The 25,002-nt window shown below is 37.6% G+C and overlaps 1 protein-coding gene across 1 annotated transcript in view; it reads right to left on the reverse strand.

Moving 5' to 3' along the window:
• The window catches only part of LOC144254161 (coiled-coil domain-containing protein 192-like), a 195,212-nt gene extending 173,625 nt beyond the window's left edge, over positions 1–21,587 (reverse strand). Inside the window, exons 1-2 of the mRNA XM_077797111.1 lie at positions 21,513–21,587; positions 13,616–13,723 (exon numbers count right to left, since the gene is read on the reverse strand). Of these exons, the coding sequence (XP_077653237.1) occupies positions 13,616–13,723; positions 21,513–21,587 (183 nt within the window). The remainder of the gene's footprint in view (positions 1–13,615; positions 13,724–21,512) is intronic.
• Positions 21,588–25,002: the final 3,415 nt, after the last annotated feature.

Genomic DNA, 25,002 nt, shown 5'->3' on the forward strand with positions numbered 1-25,002 from the left:
ATGAAATAAGAGGTCAAGGCCTAGAGATTCCTAAGATTCCTTTAATCTCCAAAAAAAGTTCCCTCAGCCTTATGAATAGATAAAAGTACTGAGACGTGGGAAAAGGTGAAGCAATTAATCACTGACTTGGAGGGAAAGGTCAATGCTGGGATATAAAAGTCGAAAAGCGATCATGTCAGGTTTTGAAAAATTAAAGTCAGCTTGATATTGGATGTAAAGTAATTAAAAAGAAGCAGAACTACTGTTGCCATGTACAATGGGGATTGCTCTCAATATGGAAATTTGAGTGTGCAAGAAATACCACATTTAACATTTTCTGTAAATCCTATTTATTTCAACTCAAAGCCCCCATCACGAGGCAATCATTCTTGAGGATACCCCATCCTCATGTCATTCATCCATCTGGAAGACTTGCATATCCTCAGGGCCCTGGGGGAGGCTCTTGGTTCTTACCTGGTCATCCCTCAGAAACCCATTTTCCCCAGGCATAGATCCTGCAGGTGTGCTCACTGTGTGGTTTCACTGCTAGGGCCTAGGACCCATTCCTAGAATGTAGCCAGTCTCTCTGGGCTTGGAGAGCAATTTCATGGGACAGGGCACCAGGCTTCCCTTGCTGGTGAGATTCACAGAGTTGGCACCTCACTTTTCAGCCTGGGAGACATGCTTTCAGTTGTCTATGAGTTTCTCTCATTCATCTTCCTTTTTCTGCAAAGCCCTTTAAACCTATTTGATGGGTTTAGGTTTTTGACATCAAGTATTAGGAAACTTCTGAAAAACAATCCCCTGAAATTAGAAAACACGGAGTTCCCTGCAACCTTCTCATGAGGAAGGCAACTATTTTCAGATGGATTTTTTTTGGGGGGGGGGTAGGTTCAGGGGATTGCACTCAGGGACACTCAACCACTGAGCCACATCCCCAGCCTCTTTTGCATTTTGTTTAGAGACGACAGGCTTTCACTGAGTGGCTTAGCACCTCACTTTGGCTGAGGCTGGTTTTGAACTCTTGATCCTCCTACCTCAGTCTCCCAAGCCTTTCCAAATGGATTTTAACAGGTAGTAGTTGTTCCCATCAGAACAGTATTAAAATTCCATGTATTGGTTCTTTTAGAGTGTGTTCATGGCAGTGGGGTTCCAAAGAAAACACAGAACATTCAAGATAAGCATGGAGGAATCAAATATGAAAAGGTGGGTGGGGAGGACCCCACACACTCCAAAGCTCAGGATGATGCAGCTCATTGTGTTTCCAAGGGAAGCCATTTGGAGGAACTTTTTAAGGGTAGCCAAAGAGGTGAAATTTTAGAGTCTGTGCATATATATATATATATATATATATATATATATATATCTCAAAAGCACAAACACAGATAGTGAGGGATCAAGAAGCAGACATCCCAACTAGTGAAGTAGGACAAGGACAGCACGGAATCCACAGAAGTCCCAGGATCTGAAGTCAAAATCCAGACTAGATCCATACTCTCCATTGGTCAGACAAGTAAGTTTTTTGTTGTTGTTGCTATTATTACTATTGACCAAGTTTTTAGAGAGGAAGAAATAAAGATTGGTTTATAAATTACTGCAAATTCTCTCTGGAGTTTTTATCATGTGCATCTGCATATTGCACTCTGAGTAATCAGGTGTTTTCAACAAATGCCTCTCTAGTGTTTACCAGGTTAAGGAACACTCCCCAGAGGTATTTTTCCTTGCCTAAGTAGATAGAAACCGGTCCACTGAAACCAAGACTGGCAGCCATAGCAGGCACAGCCAGAGGTCAGCCTCTGTTTTCACTTCCCTTTTGCACTTCTGAGAGAGGCGTAACTCTGCCCAATGTGCTGTGAATTTAGAATATCATGCTAAGTGAAGTAAGCCAAACTGAGAAACTCAAATGGTAAATGTTTTCTCTCATAGGAGGAAGCTAGAATAAAATAGAGGAAAGGAGGAGGGAAGGAGAGGATAACATAAAGAACCCATCAAATGTAAATTAATAGGCCAGTGAAAGGAAGCCAAATAGAGTAGAGGAAGGAGAATGGGGGAGAGGGGAGGGGGCTGAGAGGGTAGAGGGGGAAGGAAAAGGGGATCATGAACTGAAATCGATTTCCATGAGTGATTGAGTTTGTTAAGATGGACCCAACTACTATGCATCACTATAAAGCAAATTGCATGGAACTGGAAGGAGACCCTCATTGTTATACAAAATTACATATAAGAGGAAGTGAGGGGAAAGGGAAAAAAAACAAGGGAGAGAAATGAATTACAGTAGATGGGGTAGAGAGAGAAGATGGGAGGGGAGGAGAGGGGAGGGGGGATAGTAGAGGATAGGAAAGGCAGCAGAATACAACAGACAATAGTATGCCAATATGTAAAAAACGTGGATGTGTAACCGATGTGATTCTGAAATATGTATACGGGGTAAAAATGGGAGTTCATAACCCACTTGAATCAAATGTATGAAATATGATATTTCAAGAACTATGTAATGTTTTGAACAACTAATAATAAAAAAATAAAAAATTAAAAAATTAAAAAAATTAAAATCCCCCTTTAAAAAAAAAAACAATACCATCAGAATCAGGAAAAGCAGTGTCAACACAGGGCATATGTGAATGGGCTGGGGTTGTGACAGGATGTAGGGAGGAAAGTTCAATGACAAGGAAGGACAAAACAGCCTCTGGCAACAGGTACTAGGGGGAGGAGACCAGGATGACAGGAGAGTCTGCCAATTCAGTGTGGGCAATTCTCTTTCATGTGGATAGGAATTAGGAACATTGTCATTTTATTAATTATCCCTCACTCACTGAGGGATGTTTTCTGCTCAATGATACAGTGACCAACTGTCCAGGTATCCCAGCAACTGTGGGGGTTCCTCACGGGTTCCTTAAGGGTCCTGTTTAGCACTTGTTATTTGGTTTTATTAATCAAACATTTTAAATTACTGCTCATTTTATGTGATGATGGTTTCCGTCATGGTTCATGTTTCCAAAGAGCTTTGTCCTTAAATCACATGTACAGTCACTGGATCAATAGCTTGTAGACTTTTCATTCTCAGGACATTTTTATATTCTTAATTGTTGAGGACTCCAAGAGTTTTCATTTATGTTGGCTATATCTAGTGTCATTTACTATATTAGAAATCAAAACTTAGAAATTTAAAAAGTACTTCTATTAATCCACTTAAAAACAATAAACTCATATATGTTAACATAAAAGCACATTTTAATAAAAAACACTCCCTTCTAAAACAAAACAAAAAAAAATCAGAAAAGTGCTCTTGATTTACATTTTGCAAAATGCATCCTCTGACTCAATAGAGGGGAGCTGGATTCTCATATCTGCTTCTGTATTCCAAGTGTCATATAGAATCTGAAAAGCATCAGTCTTTTCTCGAGATTAGAATGAGATTTCAAAGTGTCAGTAACCACTCTACTGTCATGTATATCTAAAAATAACAAATAATGAAAAAATGTCAATAACTTGTGGATACTACTATTTAGAGTTTTTACTTTAAAGCTCACAGCCTCCAGGGATCCCAAGATCTGTTTTGCAAACATTTGTTTGTCACTAAGCATCCACTTTAGTAGCCTGGAGAGAAATGCATTTGTCTAACTCCAAATTTAAACATTAAACTGTTTCTGGGGCTAATAAATAAGATCTTATTCACAAAACACAGGGTCATCCAAATCTTTCTCCCTGAAGTTCCCAGGACTGAAAAATGGCTAGAAGAAAAACCTATTTGAAAAATGGGTTTAAGGATCTGTGGAGAGCAGACTGTGTGCTGGAGAGTTACTCCATGAACAGCAGTTTTCAGGCTGTGCCTAAACCTGAGTTACTTCATTTTGTAAAGCAGGTGTTTGCCATGAGCTATTTCATTTAAGTGCTGAGGTGGAATGATTCCACACCTTGTTTGTACAAATAAACAACTACCATCTGCCTGGTGCAACCTTAAGGAATAAACTAATAAATTAATTGTGCTCATAAGAAAAACCACCCAAGAACTTATCAGATTAATCAGAATCACATGGATGCATGGGTGTATCAAACTCATGTGGGAAAAACCAGCCTCGTGAGCTTATTGAACATATCAACCACCCAGTGATGGAATTCCCTCCCTGGAGGCTCACAAGAGGAGGAGCACTCTGAGACTGGACAAAGTAGCACCCTGACCCCAACACCAAGTCACTTATCAGAAGCCTTGCCCAGGAAGATTGCCACAGAGATGAACCTCTAAATCTCTATTCTTGGCTTTAGCAGAGTGCAGTTTCTCCTGCCCATGACAACCACGCAAGTCAATCCAAGATGACATCTCATGCTGACACTCCAAACTGACACCCTGAAACTGCCACCATCAGGACCTTGGCCTAGAATAAGCTCCTGAGCTTTAAGGGCTCTGCCCCTCAGTGAGGTTTTTGGCTGCTTCCTAATCTTATCACCTACAGTGACTCTTTATTCTGCCTTTGCTCTCAGTTCAGCCTCCTGAACCCCTGTGGCTGCCTTAACCCTTTCCTAGCCTTTCTGTCATCTGCATATACATGTAAACATGTTTGTGTAAAGTGTGATAAGTGTTACAAATATTAGAAATTAAGATTGGAATAAAAGAACCTATGATTGCCTGGCTTATGACTACCAGGTGACCCAAAAGTATTCAGTGAATGGCCACTGAAGAAAATGATGTAGTCTATGAATTTATTGTTATTCAATAAATTCTAACATTGTGGAAAGATACAAATGTTTGGTCTATGTTAATGATACAGCACTCTCACAACAGGATCTGAGTAATAGCCCCGGACTACAGGATTCAGAAGACCTAAATAAAGAAATCCAAATGATAAAACTTGCATGGAGACTCCATAACTAAGTGGTAGATTGAGCCTACATGGAGTCTCCCTTAGGAAATTAATCATCTTTAAAATCCAATGACTCAAATATTAGATAGTTGGGATGATCATAGATCACGTAGTCCCCTGAAACTTAGGATCAATCTCGAATTCTACTTTCCCCTCAGCCCTTACACTTAATCACCAAATCCAACTCTTAAGTATTTCTTATCTCTTCTTCTAACATTGATTTAGGCCCTTCCCATTTCTGAACCAGATTTTTGCAAGAGCCCACACATTTAAATGCCTGGCTTTGATCTCTCAAACATGTTCTTCTCAGTATCCTCAGAGTTTTCTCTCTTGCACACAAATCTGCATCAGTTGGTTTCCTTCAAACCTTCCCATAGCTCCTCATTGCCAACAGGTCGACTCCAAGTGCAACAATGGAAAGGACATAGGTTTTGACATCAGAGAAAAGTGGATGAACTCTAACTTGATTTGGGACCTCAGGGGTATTGGTATCTGAGTTTCCTCCATGAGGTGCATGGTATACTAAGAGATGCACACAATTTTAATTGGTGGAGAATGGGAAGTGGGATAAAGTTACTGAGGGCACCTAGGAAGGACATGTAAGCCTAATTGAAGGAGGAATAAAAGCATTTGGGGGACAGTGTTATCTAACTGAAGATCTGAAAAGGAGGAGTTTCTTGTTGTTTTTTTTTTTTTTTTTAATAACGAGAACGTGGGTGAGAGGAGATGGTAGGAGCAGAGCAGAGATTCTGGGCAGAAGCAGAGGGAAAAATATACTACTTAAAATTCAACTCCAAGGAACAATGCCTTTGTTTATTTTTTAATAAAAGTAGCATATTCAAGGACTGAAAATGTGTGAGACAGGGTGAGGTGTGAGACAGAGATAGAGATATAAACAGGTGGTCAATAAAAATGGCATAAGATCTGTTAAGGAGCACAGGTTTGACCTTGACAGTAAATGGGGGCTAAGTTAGAATTTTAAGCTGTGAAGAAACATGGAGTATGTACTATAAAATCCTCACCCGGGCTTAACTGCTGAGAAGTCCTAATGAGGGTCAAGTGAGAAGTAGCTTCTGGAAATGGTGGCCTGAATAAGGGTGATGATGATGAAGACAGAAAAGAAAACCAACAAAAGAATCCACGAATTTGAGAACTTTCTGGGAGGCATCCTTCATCGTAGTACTCAGCAGCTGGTTGGATGTGGGGAGAGGAAGGGCAAAGAATCAAAGCAGCATGGGTTTCTGATTTTAGCCATAAGGTAACTCATGACCTCTTACTGGTCTAGGGGATATGAGAGAAGAGAGAGGTTTGGGGCAGGAAGTTGACGAGTTGAATTCTGGAGGACAGCTTGAGTTGACTGGAAGAACCAAGGTGGGACTGCTCAGGGGGCAGTTATATCATCAGGTCCAGGGGCAGCAGGAAGACCTGGACTAACAAGGAAGACTTGGTCATCCTCAGCAGATTGTGTGCTCTAAAGCCAGGGTGCAGAAAAGGAGCAGACAAGAGGACTGCAAGTCCACAGGGGAACTTTCGTCATTTGCAAAATGGCAAACACAGTTTTCCAGAACTGGAGAATTACATGAGTTAAATACAGGGGAGTAGCAGAATGCCTCGCTCAAAATACAGGTTCAATAAATATTTACAGAAAGAATAAATGAATAATTGAATATGAGCATATACCTAACTGCTGCTGTTTGTTTGTGTGCTGGAAGTTTGATCCCCAGTGTCACGGTGTTGAGGTGGGAAAACTTTGAGGGGTGGAGCCTAACAGAATGTACTTAGGACTGTCCTCACCCCTCTCTCAGGAATGGAGTAATATTGCATTGCAGGAGTGGGTCAGGTTGTGTAGGAGTGGGTAGTTCTCTTTGAAATGGCTTGCTATAAATGAGTTGAGAACCTTCCCAGAATACCTGTTCTGCACATGCCACTTGTTACTCTCCTATACACTCTTGTCTTTGTGGTCCCACCTACCATGAGGCTCTCACCAAGGTCAAGCAGATGCTGTTACCATGCTCTTGAACCTCCCAAACTGTGAGCTAAAGAAACTACTTTTTAAAAAAATATATTTTTAGATGTAGATGGACACAATACTTTATTGTTTATTTTTTTATGTGGTGCTGAGGATCGAACCCAGTGCCTCACACGTGCCAGGCAAGCACTTTACCACTAAGCCACAACCCCAGCCCCAAGAAACCACTTTTCTTTATGAAGTCCTTACCCTCAAGTATTTTGTTACAGCAACTCAAAATGGGCAAAGATACCAACTTTCTATTTTACTTTTAAACACTATGAAAAGTCAAAGTGAGTTCACCATCTCAGAGAAAACCTTATGAAGAAAATGCATACAAAGACAACTGCTTATATCAGCAGAGCCATGACTCTTAGGGGACAAGGCCTTTTGATTTTTCTTATATTGGAAAATCACATTAATTAGCACCGGGTCAGCTATTTAAACTGACCTCTGTTTGATCTTGACATTTACAAGCAAAAGGAAGCCTTTAGTTATGTAACAGGCCAGCAGTCCACACATCCAGCCTGTGACAACAGTAACAACAGAAGCTGATTTGTCACTGTGCCTAACTCTGAATCAACACATCATTTCAGCAGCTTGTATTTTTTCCCTTTAATTCTCCAATTTAAGCCCAACAACCCCAGTAATGGGGGTGGGGTGGAATTAACATCTGCTAAGATAGGAAGTTGTTGGTTTTTTAATTAAAGAGGGAACTCCTGCTTTAAAATCAATTAGAACTCTAACAAAATTCTTTAATGAAGTTCCTGATAACTAAGTTTCATGGTGACAAGGAATTCCATTCCAGGTCAAACAGTATGCTTGTGATTTTATGGCATTAAAGTAGAGTTCAGACTAGATGAGAAAACAAAAACTCATTCACAAAACCTCATGATTTCAGATTGGCATATCAAGCATAATTTCAGAGCGTCTGCAGAAATGAATACTCCTACCAAGGGCACATTACTTACTTCAAACAAACTGACATCAAGGGAGCCACTGTTGCGTTTGAACAATAAAGAGGAACCAGAACATTTTTGGGGCAATCTCAGAATGCATCTAATCATTTTTTTTTTGCCACTCAGTACACATTTCTCCTATTCTTAAAATTAAAGAAAAAATACAGCCAACACTAAAATGTCCTCAAAGGAAAATATTGAGACTTTATCCTCATTATTTGAAATGATTAATAATTTCTTGGTTATCAGAATCAATATATAGTTTTTTGTTTGTTTGTTTTGGGGGGCATGGGGGAGCCTTTTGTTTGTTTCTGGCTCAGGCATTATAACTTTATTTTATTTATAACTCCCAGGAGAAAGTAAGCTGTCAGAAACCTCCCTTTTCCATTACTGTGATCTGTTTCCTTCCATCCTACCAGCTGCTACTTGGGCTTTATTTCTTTGCTTATAGCATTCTCTTGTTACATTAGGTCCAAAGCAATTCTAAGGAGAAAAGCCTCAACTTCTTTAAAAACCTCATATTGAAGACAAAACCTTGTCCCAAGAACCTGGAGCTAACTTGGGGCAATAGCTTGGCCTTGGCTTTCCTTGCTTAATTTGAAAAACCATAGGAATAACACACACACACACACACACACACACACACACACACACACACCTCCAATCACCATTTTCTAAAAGCCAAACTCAATGGTTATTCTCCATAACTAGTCTTCTCAGTGGAATTTAAGATTCAGCATTGTCCTTAATGAATTCTTGTTAAAGGAATGAGCACTATCCAAAATAGACCAACAAAACTAACAAAAACCCCTAGCTAAATGTGGCTTGGTCTTGACTATGAACAGCCACTGGGTTCATGCAATAAGCCAGAATGAGTCTGTAGGGGAGCTGCATGTGGAGGAACCAGTCAGAGTGTGTGTGTGTGTGTGTGTGTGTGTGTGTGTGTATATATATATATATATATATATATATATATATATATATATATAGACACTAGAACTCTATGTGTGTGTGTGTGTGTGTGTGTGTGTATCATACTTCCTACATCTTTTCTATATTCAAAGGGCATCCAGTTTCTAATGGATCTTTACAGGGCATTGTCATTGTTTCAGGGACTGGAGAACTGAGAAACCAAATGAAGAAGACCTCATTTCATTTGCCTCAGTTTGAGATGCTAAAACAAATACACCCCATATTTTTCTCTTTTGTATGTAGTGTCCAAGCCTCTTCTTAGGCACCAACCTGATGACTGAGGCTACCAATCAACAGTACCTGCCAACATCACAGTAAGACCAGTGGAATGGAATTAAGAGTTCAGGGATAAATCAATGCATCTATGACAAACTTATTTATTTATCTATCTATTTATTTATTCATTCATTCATTCTGTCAACAGTGTCAGGATCATGAAAGAATTCTTTCATCAACAAGTGATTCTGAGAAAACTGGATATCTACATCCAAAACATCAAGTTTACCAGGACAAAGCACTATGTACAATAGCATGGTCACAGGGTGGGATAAGAAAGGCAACCCTCTCTTATATAAGGATAAGGGATTCTTATTTACAAATAAAAGGGTTCAGTAGTATATAAGAATCAAGGTTTCCAGAAAACCTTTTGAAAAGGGCTGCAGTTGCCCCTCTGGGTCTTTCTTGCCTTACCTCTTCTTCCCCATGCTGCCTGAAATGTAAATAAGAAGCCTATAGCTGCAGACTCATCTGGACCTTGAGGATGGACGGAAGCCCTGTTTGTGAACACAAAAGAAGCAGAGCCCTGGCCTTCGAGGGTTGAGAAATCACCACTCCTATTCTGTTAGTTTTGTTGGTTTATTTTGGATAATGCTCATTCCTTTAACAGTCTGTGTCCAGACTGACTTTATAAGAGTGGAAATTCAACACCTACCTCTTTAGGTCAATTTTATTTGAGTTGTCTGTTTTATGACCCTAAACCTAATGCTCACTTATTATATCACTCCTTTGAGCTATGAAGCACAAAACAAAGGTGACAAGGATCCTCTGCCCAAAGCGTTAGCTCTGGTGCTTAAATTAAATGGGATCTTGTTAGAAATACAAATTCTTCATCTGTACCCCAGATCCTCTGTATCAGGAAATCTGGGAATGTGTGTGGGGGGGGGATCTGGGGGTACACAAACTGCCTAACAAGGCCTCCACATTCCAGTCTGGAAACCAAGGGAAATTCTTCCTGTCCAGTGTTACAGTGTAGGAAACTTCTTGCGTCTCTATGGCCTATGACCACATACTCTTAATAATTGGGGCTTTGAATTTTAAAAATACTCGGGTACCTATATCAGGTTCACCATACTAACTATGTGACCTAATAGAACCTTCCATAGGGTTATTGTGTGGATCAAATGAAACACAGTGCCTGGAACACTGTAGATGCTTAATAAATGTTAATTCCTCCCCTCACTATCCACCATTTCTAATGTGTTATAGGGCTCCATTTCTAGGGATGCATTCCTGTATGATGTGAGTTAGACACTCCCCTCACTCCATTCTCTGTTGTGTCTGTTGTTATTTAAGACAGGGGAGAACCTGAGGCAGGAAAAGAGAAAGGGAGAGTAATTTTCTTTGCATATCACCTAACTGGTCTTATAAGCCACTGAGTGAAGACATAGGAATACCCTGTCACTAGTTTTATTTGGGGGTTTAGCTTTGACTAGCTCAGATTATAAATCTTAATTCCAAAATGTTCTGATCTCATATTTTTTTTATTTTGACAATAATGACATGACTGCAGAGAAATAAAGAATAATTAACTAGAGTAAAGCCCAACAAAGTAACTGAAGGCTGGCAGGGTGTGGATGGAAGATGTGGATATTGAGGGCTTGGCTTTGGGGGTATATATTTGTATCTGGTAAGTGGAGACCTCTCTTTCTGTTTTCTGACTATCATATGAGCTGCTTCCTTCTGCCATGCCACTCTTTCACCATGATGTCCTTACCTCGAGCCCTGAGGAATGAATGGAGCCTGCTGTCTATGGATTGAGACCTCTAAAACCATGAACACTTAAACAAACTTTTCATCCTCTACAATTTGTTCTGGTTGGATCTTTTAGTCACAGCAGTGAAAACTCACTAAAACATGAGCCAAGAGAGACCTTGCAAACTGAGGCCCAGGACTGATTGATGTTTAATGTGGACAACACCCAGGTGTCTCTACCTTCTATTCTGAGTTAATTCTAATTCTTCTCTGAGAGGCAAAGCCAGGAGGTAGAGATTGGCCATTAATGAAATTTACTCTTTCCTCAAAGGTAAGATCCACTGGCTGATAATACTGCGAGCTACCACTCCTTTGTTCCCACATAAACCTTTGTTCTTGTTATTTATTCTGCTCTTCAAAAATCCCTTCCAGCCCACCAAGCCAGCCCATCTGCCCAGCACTCAGTCTCATGGACTAACAGTGAAAGCCAGCTAGCAGTCCCAACATCCTTATAACAAATCTTAAATACGTGACACTTAAAAGAGCCTTAACATATAAAGTAGGTGAAATTATTCCTTCAACACACACACACACACACACACACACACACACACACACACACACACACGGTAATCTTTGTCTTTAATGGTAAAGATAATCTCTCTTTGTGCAATTGCTGAGTCGCACAGCCTAGTAGGAACACAGTGGCACCCAGTGGACAAAATGTTTGATTGAGACAGATGCCCATTCTGTTCCATTCTGAAATATCCTGAAGAACATCCTTGAGAAAGGTCAGTTGCACCCCTGTCCCTGTCCCTATCCTTCTCTCACCTAATTAAAAAAAAAAAAAGTTTTAAAATCGGGCACATGGGGGCTGCTATTAGTTTTTATCTTTTCAAGGATAAGACAAGTCTAAAATACTGCAGAGAGCAAAAAATTCTCAGGATTAAATCCTTGGAGAACAGTGTCTGATTTAATTGACCTGTTTTGAAATAGCCAAATCTAATAAAATGTTCAACTTAATTAAAAATGTAATATTGAAAATGCTGTAATGTACCATTTCACATCATACTCTCCTTTTTCTCAAACCATTGCCAAATTTCAATTAAATTTACTTGGCTATGCAAATCTGACAACTTCAAGAACCATGCTTTAGGACATTAACATACATGGACCCCACAACTTAATGCTATTGCACAGTTCATCTTGGAGTCATAAAAGCAGCTCATGTTACTCTCCATCTCCTCCAATCATTCTGTTGTCTGTGAGCTACTTGGATAGAGAAGCTTTGGCTTTTGTCTTTCTTCCTCAAACACCTAACCAACTCCTCACTTATGGTAGAAACAAAGAAGCTGAGTGAAATCCAGTTTTATATATTTAATCTGCTAAACACTGAAAAAAATGAATATATCTAATTATTTGTTGTTACATAAAGAGATCATCCAGTGAAGAATCTTAACTATTAGGGGCTATTTTTAGTTAATAAAAATATTTTTAATGAACAAAGTACAAGTGTTCTTTTATAAGTAAATTGAGTTTTACTTATTTAAATGACAAATCAAATATAAAATCAACATATATCTTAGGGCAGGAATAATCTCTTTTAGTAAGCTAAAATTCTTCCTGATTTGCAGGCTCTGAAATTCTTAGGTTTTTTTTTTTTTGTTTTGTTTTTGGAGGGGAAGTGCTTTGAAATGGTACCTCATGATTCATCATTATTTTCTTTATAATTCATAATTTTGCCACAGTTTGAGGTTTGCTTTTATTTGTTTTAGAGGAAACCCCAAGTCCCCTGGTGAGCCACTTGCACAGTAAATATTAAACAAAAGCCAAAGTAAGGGATATAACTTTTTTGTAAGTTGGAAAAAAATGGAGAAAATTTGTGTATTGACACATAATTACTATATTACATATTAATTATACATTTTTTTCTCATAAGTGCCTCTTTCCCCAAATTTCTGGAAAAAAACATTTTTATGAAATTCTGATACAGTAAGATTTTAGTGTACAAATATAATACCTTTGTTTCTTAAAAAAAACATAATTTTTTTTTCAAATTTCTAAAATAGTCTCACCCAAATGTATCAATTCACGAGAAATTAATATGTATTTCTAACATTTCAAGGTCTCTTCTGTCCTTGATCTTCCACTGACTGGAACTGAGAATGAGCATTGGCCCCCATGCCCACAGGAGTGACCCAGTTTCAGGGAGATTTGCTCCCAGGGGCCAAGACCCTATTGTGGGGAAAAGCCATCAACAACAGTAGTACATGTTGCTCTGTACTGCTTGCAAAGTGTAATCTTATTGGGAAACAGTCCGGTCCCTGGTGGGAGCTCTTTTGATACCAAATCTGAAATCAAGGACCTGTCACACATGAAAGCACCCACCTACAGAGTGTCCACGTCACCTGCACAGGCCAGGCTCCACTTATGACCTGTATTGCGTCTGTGGATTTCAAAAACTCTAGAGGAAAGTCAATATTTGAAAAGCTCTTTTCCAAGTAAGCTTTCTTTACATAATTCAAGAAAATTATTCTGTGTGGCTTCCATAGGTTTTATTTCATTTTGGGACTCAATCTGTTTATAATGCAAATAGGCCTTGCTTATTCAAGAAAACCACATGCTTAAGGAAGTCCTGATCAACTCATGGCCTGTAATGAATAAAAATCAAATAAGATATAAGTGTGAAAAAGTGTTAAAGGCTGAAAAGTAAAAGGTCAAAATAAGTACTGAATGAAACTCTGTGCATGTGCTTGTGTGTGTGCGTGAGAGGGGGTCAATGGGACAGCAGTTAAAATGTGTTCAATTTACACTGCTATACTGCACACTGAGGAACATATATTTCCAGTTCCCCCAACAGGTATTACCTGTTCCGATAAGGTTTTAGTCTTTTCTTCTGCTTCCTTTAGGCGAAGTTCCAAGGTCTCAAGTTGGGCCAAGGTCAACGCCATCTGTCCAGTGTCCAGCGACTCTCTCTTTAAAACAATAATTGAATATTACTTTTGACAGGAGTAGTTCCTGAGCACACCTTGAACTGTTTTATGGACTAAGGATAGGCTTAATAAACTCACACAGATCTTCCCCTTAACAAAGTGCTAAAACGGCAAAACCTTATAAAAACAATAGTCTTGTACATCAATTTACAGACTGAAGGCAGAATAAAAATTACATAATAATTTTTATTCTAACTTGCTAAAACTAACAGTTTTAGCAAGTTAGAATAAGATGACTCATGTTGGAATTTAACTAATCCACAACTTTTGTTCTAACTTCAAGAGATTGGGGTCAAATTTTCATATTCCTAATGGGAGATGTCACCAAAATACCTGTGTGTTTCATTTTCACCTGTCAGAGGTAAAGAATCATTGAAACTCAGAGAAGCCCTTGTTCCCTCTGATCTTCACCTTCTTATCACAATTTATTAAAGCAAAGACGCCACATTTTAGAATCTTATCATTCTTCCTCAGAGCATGATTAATACAACTCAAATCAGCAGATGTGTACACCTTGCCTCTCAAAATTATTCCAAAGTTACTTTTACTAAGCTGCAGGCCAAGTATGTAAAATTGGTATGGAAGTAGTAACAAGCTCCATTGATATGAGAGCATTTCTAAGTACTCTCTGGCTAATGTGACAATTAATATTTACAGAGCAATATGAAAACTTAGAAAGGAAAACCTCATACGCCTTAGCATTATGACCTTCCCATAGCCTCCTGGGTGTGTTCTCCTTCCTGGTGAATGCTCCTGCTGGCACAGCTGCCTCTGATTAACCCCATAAAGAATGAATAGTACTCCTATTTTAAAGATCTCCCAGTTGCTTTGTTTTTCCCTTTGGTTTATGACACTACCGATTTTACACATGTGTGCATTTCCTGGTGATACAATAGAGCCATCTGGTGGTACATGGACCAGCTATAAAAATAAAGCATTCATACAGTTCCTATAGTTGTTCATGTTGTATGCTGAATCTTGTGTCTCTGACACTGCCCTCTGAAATAAATGGAACTCCATGGGATGAGGGGCATAGACAGTTGCTGAGACCAACAATGGACCCCTAAGTCAAGCTCTGTCATATACAGCTGCATAATTACCCCCAAAGGTTTGTCTTTATGGGATGAGCATTTTGGGCTGGAATGGTGACACTAAGAATTAAGTGAACCAATGATCTTCTTTATTCCAGGATGATTCAAGTAATTTAAGACAGGGTCTAAAAATTCCTCTGAAACAAGTCTTAAAATGAAGTGTGGTTTATTATCTACTTGGAGATAAGTATATGCCATAAAACATTTTATGCAGAAAGGGAAAATTGTCAAAAGTTTAAGTCATTTCAAAAGATTGGGAATTACTGATCTGGACTGCTATTTCCAGGGAGAATCTATTTGTCTGATGTTTGAACTCAAGAGGAAATTTTAAAAATCAGTATGAACAAAATCCAGCAAGAAACTTCTAGGCCTATTTCTCCAAACACCCCAAATTTCCCCAGCCAAGAAAGACAACCATTTCCAGTAAGACAAAAACATTGTAAATGCAAAGCCAAATGAAACAGGTTTAACTGAATAGACTGTTGTTAAATAACATAGGACTCTTTTTTTATTCCAATTTGTTATACATGACAGCAGAATGCATTTCAATTTATACTACACATATAGAGCACAATTTTTCATGTCTCCAGTTATATACAAAGTAGAGTCATACCATTTGTGTCTTCATAGATGTACTTAGGGTAATGATGTCCATCTCATTCCACCATCTTTCCTACCTCTATGTTCCCTCCCTTCCCCTTCATTCCTTTTGCCCTATCTAAAGTTCCTCCATTCCTCCCATGCTCCCTGCCCTCCACATTATGGATCAGCATCCTCATATCAGAGAAAATATTCAGCATTTGTTTTTTTGGGATTGGCTTACTTCACTTAGCATAATATGCTCCAATTCCATCCATTTACTTGCAAATCCCATGATTTTATTCTCTTTTAATGCTAAGTAATATTCCATTGTGTATATATATACAGTTTCTTTATTCATTCATCTACTGAAGGTTGGTTCCACAATTTTAACATAGGACTTCTTATATAGGTAAATTTAGGAGATTGTCATGTGTTAGAGACCTAAGCAAACTCTTAATACAGCCTGTCTTCTGCACCTTCACCCCAGATGCAAGCTCTCCCTGCCAGCTCTAAGGCTATCCCTCCTCCCTTCTTTTTAGGACTATCCAGTGTTGCTCCCCCACTTTCTTAAGAGAAAGTTCTTATATAAGGATAAGTACTTTTCAATAGGAGGAAACCCCAATAAGCCAAGATATCAAAATTAAATCAAGAAGAACTTTAGAAATAAGTAAAACATAGAGTTAGATGTGTGGTTTCAAAGACCCCCAAAAAAGTTAGGTCCCATTTTGGAGGCTACAAGTGGCAGAAGAATAGACAGATAGGATTTCTACCATTAATATAATGCTACTTCCAGGTATATGTAGATGCAATTTGTCTTAATGATAAAAATAAACATTCTCTTAGTGGTAAAGCAATGTATGAGTGAATTATATTAATTAATAGTCCTCCATGACATAAAAATGCTGAAAATACAGGAGACATCAGAGTTTGGGGATTGAGCAACTTAACAATTCCCAGTTTGAATTCCTATTTTCCCCACCTTTTTTTTTTATTGATGCATTATGGTTGTACATATTGATGGGATCTGTTGTTACCTACTTGTAACATGTACACAATGGAGCAAATACTTAATTACTATTTTTTGTCTTAAAATTTTCTATGTGTCAGTGCAATAATATAAATACATGTAACTAACAGGATGAAATTAACTCTAAATAATATTAAAAATTTAACAAACTAAAGACTCTAGACACTGTAATGAATGTGTGTTTGCGTTTATAGCTTACTAGCTGAACAAATCTTATATGAAATTATAAGAGTGGTCTTCCTTTTGACTAAAAAAGGTTTCCCACTTGAGAAGTTAGAGGAAAATTTACATTTTCTCAAACCTATCCTAGTACTTCTCATTATTCCCTTCCTTGCTTTTAAGCCTTTATTTCTTTGTCCTCAAGTGACTTCCTTCTTCTTCCTCCTATCCTGGTGAACCAGTTCAAGGTCTCCATGATCTAACTGCATTTTCCACACCTAGAATAGCTCCTGTGTGCAGAGGCCAGATGGGTCCTTGCAGAACATTTTATAGGAGCCCAATAAATAATTGTTGATTGATTGAAGGGTCAAAAGTCAAGGCAGGGTGGTTGCATCAGAAGGAACCATCCTTCATGCTGAGAAGCTGAAACAGTGACTTCATTGTGCAAAACTTTCCATGTGTCCAGCCTGGGACACTGACAGGGATCAGAGCTCCAGGGAAGTCCTGCTTGCCAGGGACAGGGGCCAGGCAGCACAGCAGAGGGTGAGGAGATGGCCACAAGCTTGGGAGATAATAGGGTTGTTCTAACAACTGAATGTTAATCAATCAAGTAAAGTGGGAAAATACTTCAACAGATGAAGTGTTCAATAGATGTTAATAATTCCATTATGCCAATTCCTTTAAAGAGAATTAGATATTTAAACTTTCTAGCTTATTGTAAAACAGAATATCCACAGGGACACCGAGTGTGTGACATCAAGTGACCAAAAAACATTGGGAAATTCAGTCAAGTATGTGATTAAGAGAAAAGTAAATGTAGTAAATATGTGCGTGTGCAATTATTTAAGAACAAGATTGTGAAATAAAAGTATGATTACAACAAAGTCCACCTTTGTAGAGGAACATTTCAAAAGAGGTCAGTTTTAGAGAACTAAATGTCTCAAACAATCTGAGGCCCCTAATATGCCAGGGTCTCAGAAGCAGTCCCTCCTCAGAGGTGCAGTAACTGCCTGCTAGATAAAATGTGCTTTCAACACAATTTTCCTGTTTGATATCTCATCTGCTCATTATTGCTATGCACTTCTCATTCCCCCTGCTTGACAGACACCCATGTGCCTAGACTTCCTTACCCTTCTGCAACCCGCTTATATTTCTCGTGAAGATTCAAGTCTTTCCCAGTTGATCATCATCTGCTCTACCTGCCCCCCATGCCTCAGCCCCTTATGCTGGGCAGATTTATGTCATCTCTCCCCTTTCATCTTTCATGATCAGAATTCACTGCATGGGGGAAATTTCATCACTCTCATATGCTTTCATGCTTAGCTTTTGAAATAGTTTCCTAGTCTCTTTCTATGTAGGCAAAAACTTAAAAACTTAATTTTCCTAGTTAAAAAAAAAAGCACTCCTCTGTGTTTGGGGTTACCTTAATAGCCACCCAATAGAGTGTTCAAGTTAAAATACAAAACAAACTATCACTAGAGGTTGTAGAGAATGTCCATCAGTGTGCCTGGGCAGGAGGTGGCCATGGGAGGATGCCGGTGAGCACTAAGGAGCACCCTGCTTGTTGTGTGGAGGGCCATGTTCTGGATCTGACTTGATTCTAAGTAACCATGTGACTTTGGGTCAGCTACTTTATTTGTCTGGGTCTCAGCGTTTTCACCTCTCAACAAAGAATGTATTTTCTAGTGATGAATCAGATGGCTATGCTAATTGAGTAAGTGAGGAATTAAATGAGGTGTGGGTATTGTTAAGGGCATCAACAAAGGATGGTGGGCACCTTCTGGAACTGCAGGTGCCCTTTGCCTTACTTTGAACTGAAGAAGCTGGGGAAGAGGGAAGGTGGGGGAATGGGAGCATCACTGATGGACCTAGAGGGAGAGCTGGAAGAGGAGACTACAGCCACTGCCAGTTGTGCCCAAGCAGTGGAACAAATAGCCCCACCTTCTCTCTTCTTACCCTCCATTCTCCTGCCTGTGTGCCTTTGGCTGAACCCAGTGAGAAGCCAAAGGGCAAAAGAACCTGAATAAAAGGTGCAGAGAGACTAGCTTTTCCTGAGAAGAGCAGAGAGGAGGAAGGGTGGAGAGTGGGTAGGAGATGGGGGGAAAAAGAAACCTCAGACCAACTTGGGTTAATTTTACTGGTGGTTCCCAAATGCCAGCCCAGAGAGCAGTGTTGGTTTGTGATAACATTTTCAATGGTCAGGACAAAAATAAGATTTGAAAGAAAATATTGTGAATTCTTCACAAAGCAAAACCTATTCCATTTATAAGACAGTTCTTTATTCTGAGATTATGATCGGACTACTTTTTTTTTCTTTTTTGGTGTTAAGAGGATTTTTCTTTAATAAATGATGATGGTAGTATATGGAAACCCCTGTGTTTTGTTGGTTTTTGAGAGAAGGGAAATGAAAAGTTGGCAGTCCTATGAGACCTAACCCTGATAATTTTGGAGTGAAAAGTTTTACTGGTTTACAAAATCTAAAGAATCTCTATTAATTATAAAATGATTATCAGGTGTCATTTCCTGAACTGTGGCCCTTGAATTTCTGTGAACCTAGTCCAAGGTGGTCCTATACTGTCAATCAAGTTGTCTGCCTTAGCAAGAGTCCAGGATACTATTTTTCTAGGGGAAAAAAAAAGTACATTGTTAAGGGGCAGCCTTTATTTAATTCTGCAAAAAAACTTGACTATTTTTTTCATTCTGTTGCATCACCCATAGATGAAAGAAGTTTTGGAAAGGAATTATTGACTCAGGTTTTAATTTATAAAAACTTTGTTGTCATAGAAGTTGACATGACTGTGTGACATTCGATCGCTTCAGAAATGCCTTTAAGTAATTATTCCCCAAACTCTTAATATGCCAGTTCTTATTTTAATTCAGTTTAAATCAATTTAATTCACTTAAGTTCAAAAAATATTTATTGAGAGCTCACTATTGGTCAAGTGCTATGCTAAACAGATGGAGAAAACAGGCCCGATTAATACTCTCACCAGAATTGTCAGCTTAGAAGTTCTATCAAAAACAAAAATCCTGGGATTTGGTTTTATGTAAAAATCAGAAGAATGTCAAATTTTAGTGGTTAATTGAACACTTTTATGCTGACTCATAATATATTGCTTTGTGCTTTGGGGCCTTGTTCTTTTTTCTTTGATGAGGATTCTGGTGGATGTTAGAAAGTAGCAAGAGACTGTGCTAACTTGCTTTCAACTATTCCAGTTCTCTCAAATCATATCACTTTATAGGTCCTCAGAAACTTTGTACAAACAGAATCTGAAGGGACCTTCTAAACCATATGTATCTTCCATAGTTTCGTTAAAGTTAACAGGTTCTGATCACAAAGAGACCTGAAATTGAGTTCACATTATGTTACATCTGTTATAGGATTTGTTTTGTGACCTAAAATAGCCTTACTCTTGTGATTTATGAGCATCACAGACTCCTTTCAGTACTTGATGAAATCTGTGAATTCTCTTACCCACAGATACACACACTAGGCACATATGTGCACAGAGTTACATATGCTTTCAGGATGTGAAGCACTCTTTTTGGTCCTGTCCATGTAGCCCAAATAAAGAATTCCTTGTTCAGAAGGAATATTATATTTCAGTTGCTTCTAATTTTTTATTCTAAAACAAAATATGAAATCTTGACGAATAAGACCATTGATATGCTCTTACTGCCTCTTTTATAAATAATGCAGATGAAAAAAATGAATAATATTTTCTTCTTTAGAAAATATACAGAACCCAAAAGACGAAAACTGCTTTCTCTCTGTGAACAATAGAGCAAGTGCAGGCCCTTCCCAGGGCCTCATCAGGGGGACTGAAACTTCACAGCAAATTGTATTAACCCATCTTGTTCATGAAATGAAGATATTTCTAATGAGAACATGTTTTCTTCATAAGAAAAAAAAAGGAAAAAAGACAAAGCAAGGGAATCTTGCCATTAGAAAACATTTTTATTTCTTTTTAAAATAAAGGAGAGGGAGAAATGGAGATTTATTTGATGAGTATAGAGTCTCAATTCTGCAAAAATTCAGCATACAACCATGAGGGCATACTTAGCCCTGTGAAACAAAATAACTTAAAAATAATTGAAATGGTAAAATTTATATACATTCATATAAATTCAAGATATACAAAGTAAAAACTTATTATAACACAAATATATAAATCAGATACATTCTGAAGTGAGAAAATTAGTCTACATTAAAACAAATTTAACTTTTTTTAAACCTACTTAAAGGGACTTTTGTGATAACAAAAAAGAAAAAAAATTGAACATAATAAAAACTGTTAAATAAAGACAGGAAAAAGCCACAAGGTAATCTTGCTGAAAGAAAGGAATTTTATCTGCTTATACCCCAAAAGTATCATTTGTTTTTAAATAAAAATTCCAGTTAAGCAAGACATAAAATACTGCAAATGCTTTTCCCATTTGTAAAGATAATGCTTTGAATAGTTAAGATTTTTTGTGACAGGATTACTTATTTTCTCTCAGATTTTACACATTTAAATTTTGAGTACTTGGGCATACTGACCAGCAATGTTTTCATTCTCACTATGAATCCCAATGTTTTAGGAAATACACAGGAAGGAGGATTTTCAAGTTAGCTCATGAATAAGGTGATGGAATTTTATTGTCCAAAATGACTGTGGTTTTTCAGTTAGTTTTGTTAAATAAATTATTGCTACACTATGAATAATCAACAGTGAATGTTTTATTAATGACAATATTCGAATGATGGCAATTTTTTTGCCAGTGATCTTTAGATTCTAAATTGATAATCTTAAAAAAATCCAAGATATTTAATTGCAGTGGTAAGAATGTCCATTTTCCAATGATGTTCCCAAAACTTAGCAAGAAAATTCTTAGTTGGACTTGATGTACCATGAGAACTCGCCCCCGCTACCTGGCTTTTGTCCAGACTCTCCTTTTTACCAAGATCTAAAGGAGATCCTTTTATATCAGATAAAAGTTCAGCCATAATTTCCATAGTACATTCCAGAATGATAAGGCAAGCAGAGGACAGATGGGAGAACTCACTTTTGCTGTAAATTTCCACTTCTTTTAAAGGTTTTCCCAGCAAATGTTTTTAAGAGGCATGGCCAGAATATCAGAGAAGAAGGTATAGCACATCCAACAGAAGCTACTCAGTGAACCTCAGTTTTTCATCTGTGAAATGAAATCATTACACCTAATCCATCTTGAGCTCTGGGGTAGCTGTTTGTCATGCTGGGTTTTTTTAAATTGATTTTTAAAAAATAAATGACAGCAGAATGCATTACAATTCTTATTACATGTATACAGCACAATTTTTCATATCTCTGGTTGTATATAAAGTATGTTGACACCAATTCGTGTCTTCATACATCTACTTTGGATAATGATGTCTATCACATTCCACCATTCTTGCTAATCCCCTGCCCCTTCCCTTTCCCTCCCACCCCTCTTCCATATCTAGAACTCATCGAATCCTCCCATGCTCCCCCCTCCCTACCCCACTATGAGTCAGCCTCCTTATATCAGAGAAAACATTCATCATTTGTCTTTTGGGGATTGGCTAAACGTCACTTAGCATTATCTTTTCCAACGCCATCCATTTACCTGAAAATGTCATGATTTTGCTGTTTTGACTACCCAGTATCTTTCCTTATTTGGAGAATTTCCCATTTCATGAATGTTAACCCCAAATTGGCAACCAGGAACTCCCTCTCAAATATCTTTTGCAGCTAAAGCGTAGGCAGGTGACTTAGGCTTCACCAGTTAGACATATCAGCATGAGACTCCAGGAGGGATTAGGATATGAAAAAGATGTCAAATGGAATGTATTCTATCCAGGTGGACAGGGTCATCTGGTGTCCAAATGTTGAGAGCCACAGCCGTGTGGCTGTGTGGTTCTAAAAATAAAGTTCGTTTCTTTTGACAAGTGGCTCCTGAATTGTGCCCAGCCAGACTGCGGCATCCAAAGGTGCAATAATGTAAGATTTGCAAGTATATCTCATGCTCAGGGAAAATGGCAAGTGATGTGGGGTCTGCTCAGTAGCATCAGTCCTAGGCTCTTCAATGGAATTTGCAGGGAATTACAGTCTCCAACCAGATTCCCTGGCTGTTCTAAGGAATCCCTGAAATACCTCACATCCTTTCAGCATTTATTTGCCCTTCATATTAACTAGAATGGATTTCCTTGATCTCAATCATGAATCCAACTGATTCGAGAGTCCTTGAAGTAATTATTACTTATTGGTTGTGTGACTTTAAACAAGTAATTTAATTATGCTGAGCCTCCATTTCCTCATCCTTAAAAATGGAGGAAATAACTTAAGGGACTGCTGTGATGCTTTTAAATGTAATAATGCAGAAAAATGTTTAAGATAATGCCTTATCTGTAGTACTAAGTAAAATAATAATATTTTTAAGCTTTACATCTCTGTGATGTAACTTCTGAGAGCTCTCAATCTAGAGAGGTCGTGGAAGCTGATTACAAGGGTCAGAAACTCTTTTGATTTTGACATTGTGCAACTATACCTAGCCTGGTTATTCTTTATTGCAATATTCCTCATTGCAAAAAAACAGTATGCATAATTTACCAGCAAAAATTTAAAAATGCAATCAGGGAGGGCACAAGCCTATATCCACCTCTGCCAGATAATGAAGATTTTTACTTGATCTGCTTCATTTCTTCCCTTCCATTTCCTAGACATGTTCATTGGGCTACTGAGATAAGAGGGGAGATTGAAGACAAACAAGAGAGCAGTGAAACAGAACCAAAAGGAAAAGGTTTTCAAGAATTTTTTTTTTTTTTTGCAGAGAAAACTTGGTAAAACTTACCATGTGAGATGGAACCATATGGGAAAGGAAATTAAGATTTTAAAATGTGTGTCTTTGAAAATTTCCCCCACCTAGTGTTATTGTGTTTTAACCCTTCATACACTATCTTAGTTCATGGAATCCAATTATAGCTTCCATTCTTTTTAAAGCAATTCCATTTGTAAAAATTGATATTTTATAACTTTTGTCTTTTCTTGGCACTCTTACAAATAACAAAGATTGTGTGTATTTATTGTCAAAAAATATAATAAAATTAATTCTATCTTGAAATTATCATGCAGGTCGATTGTTGCCTTTTATAAATCTAAGATAAGAATCTTAGTGGTCTTATTTGGTCATTCTAGGAATTATTTTATATCATTAATCAAGCATGGCTTTAATAAAGATTTAAAATAAAACCAAAAAATAGTGGGAAAGCCTATAAAGGAAATACAATAATGATATTATTAGTCATGATTGAATTTTTTATTGTTGTCCAAGTATTACAGCTTCTTTCAAGAGGAGAAACCATTTTTAAAGTCTGCTTTTAGTTTTCATTGAGCACAGTTGAGAATTCTTAGCTTTTGCTTTTTCATGCATAATGCCCAAAGAGAAGAAAATTGAAAGAGAAAGATAATTCACAATTCTTACATCAGAAGATGAATGAAAAAAGCAGGAACAGGTACCCCAGACCAGTTATACAATACAACTGAGTTGCTTTTGAATACTTGATATGTGCTTAGTTTGAATTGGGATGTGTTGTAAGTATAAAGTACATACCAGATTTTGATAACTTAGTACAATAAATGAGAATGTAAGATATCTCATTGGCACACTTTTATATTGATGACAGTGTTCAGGTTATACTGAACTAAATAAAATATGTCATTAAAATTTAATTTCACCCCTTTATTTAAAACATTTCAAGGTGATTACAAAATTTAAAGTTATTTACATGAGTTACAGCATATATTGAACAGCACTATTTTATATCCTAATGCTGACAGTGAATTAATCATGTAAGTGAAAGAGACTGATTCTTCAGATCACAATTTCCTATAGACTTAGATAAATGTCCTCAAACTCATGAATCAATGAGTGAATAACTTGTCTCTAAGGACAAAAAAGACAACAGGCTATTCTCATTCTCATCCGGGACATACTATATCATGCAGTATTTTGTGATAAGAATTTAGACCTTCTGCTCTGCTAAGAGGATGTGTAACTATATTCTTCCATTTTTTATAAGGTTGTGTGTCAAATTTTTCACTTAATTCAAAGAAATTTGCTATGTTTAAATTTTATTAAAGTATATAATGAGGGTTTTTTGGTTTTGCTATGCCTTTATTCCTCTGTAAATTATCTGAAAAAGTGAAAAAAAATACATAAGGGTTTATTTGATTCATACTGGAAACAATGATGACTATTTTCCCAGCATAGTAAGGATTAAGAATTAAGGCTGCAGATATAACTCAGTGTTAGAATGCTTGTCTAGTATACATGAGGCTCTGAACTTGATCCCTAGTATGGAAAAAGAAGAGATAGAGATAGTTAGATATGACCTTATGCTTACTTATGGTACTCTGTAATTT

The sequence above is a fragment of the Urocitellus parryii genome, chromosome 1 (assembly GCF_045843805.1).
Source record: "Urocitellus parryii isolate mUroPar1 chromosome 1, mUroPar1.hap1, whole genome shotgun sequence".
NCBI classification, from domain to species: domain Eukaryota; kingdom Metazoa; phylum Chordata; class Mammalia; order Rodentia; family Sciuridae; genus Urocitellus; species Urocitellus parryii.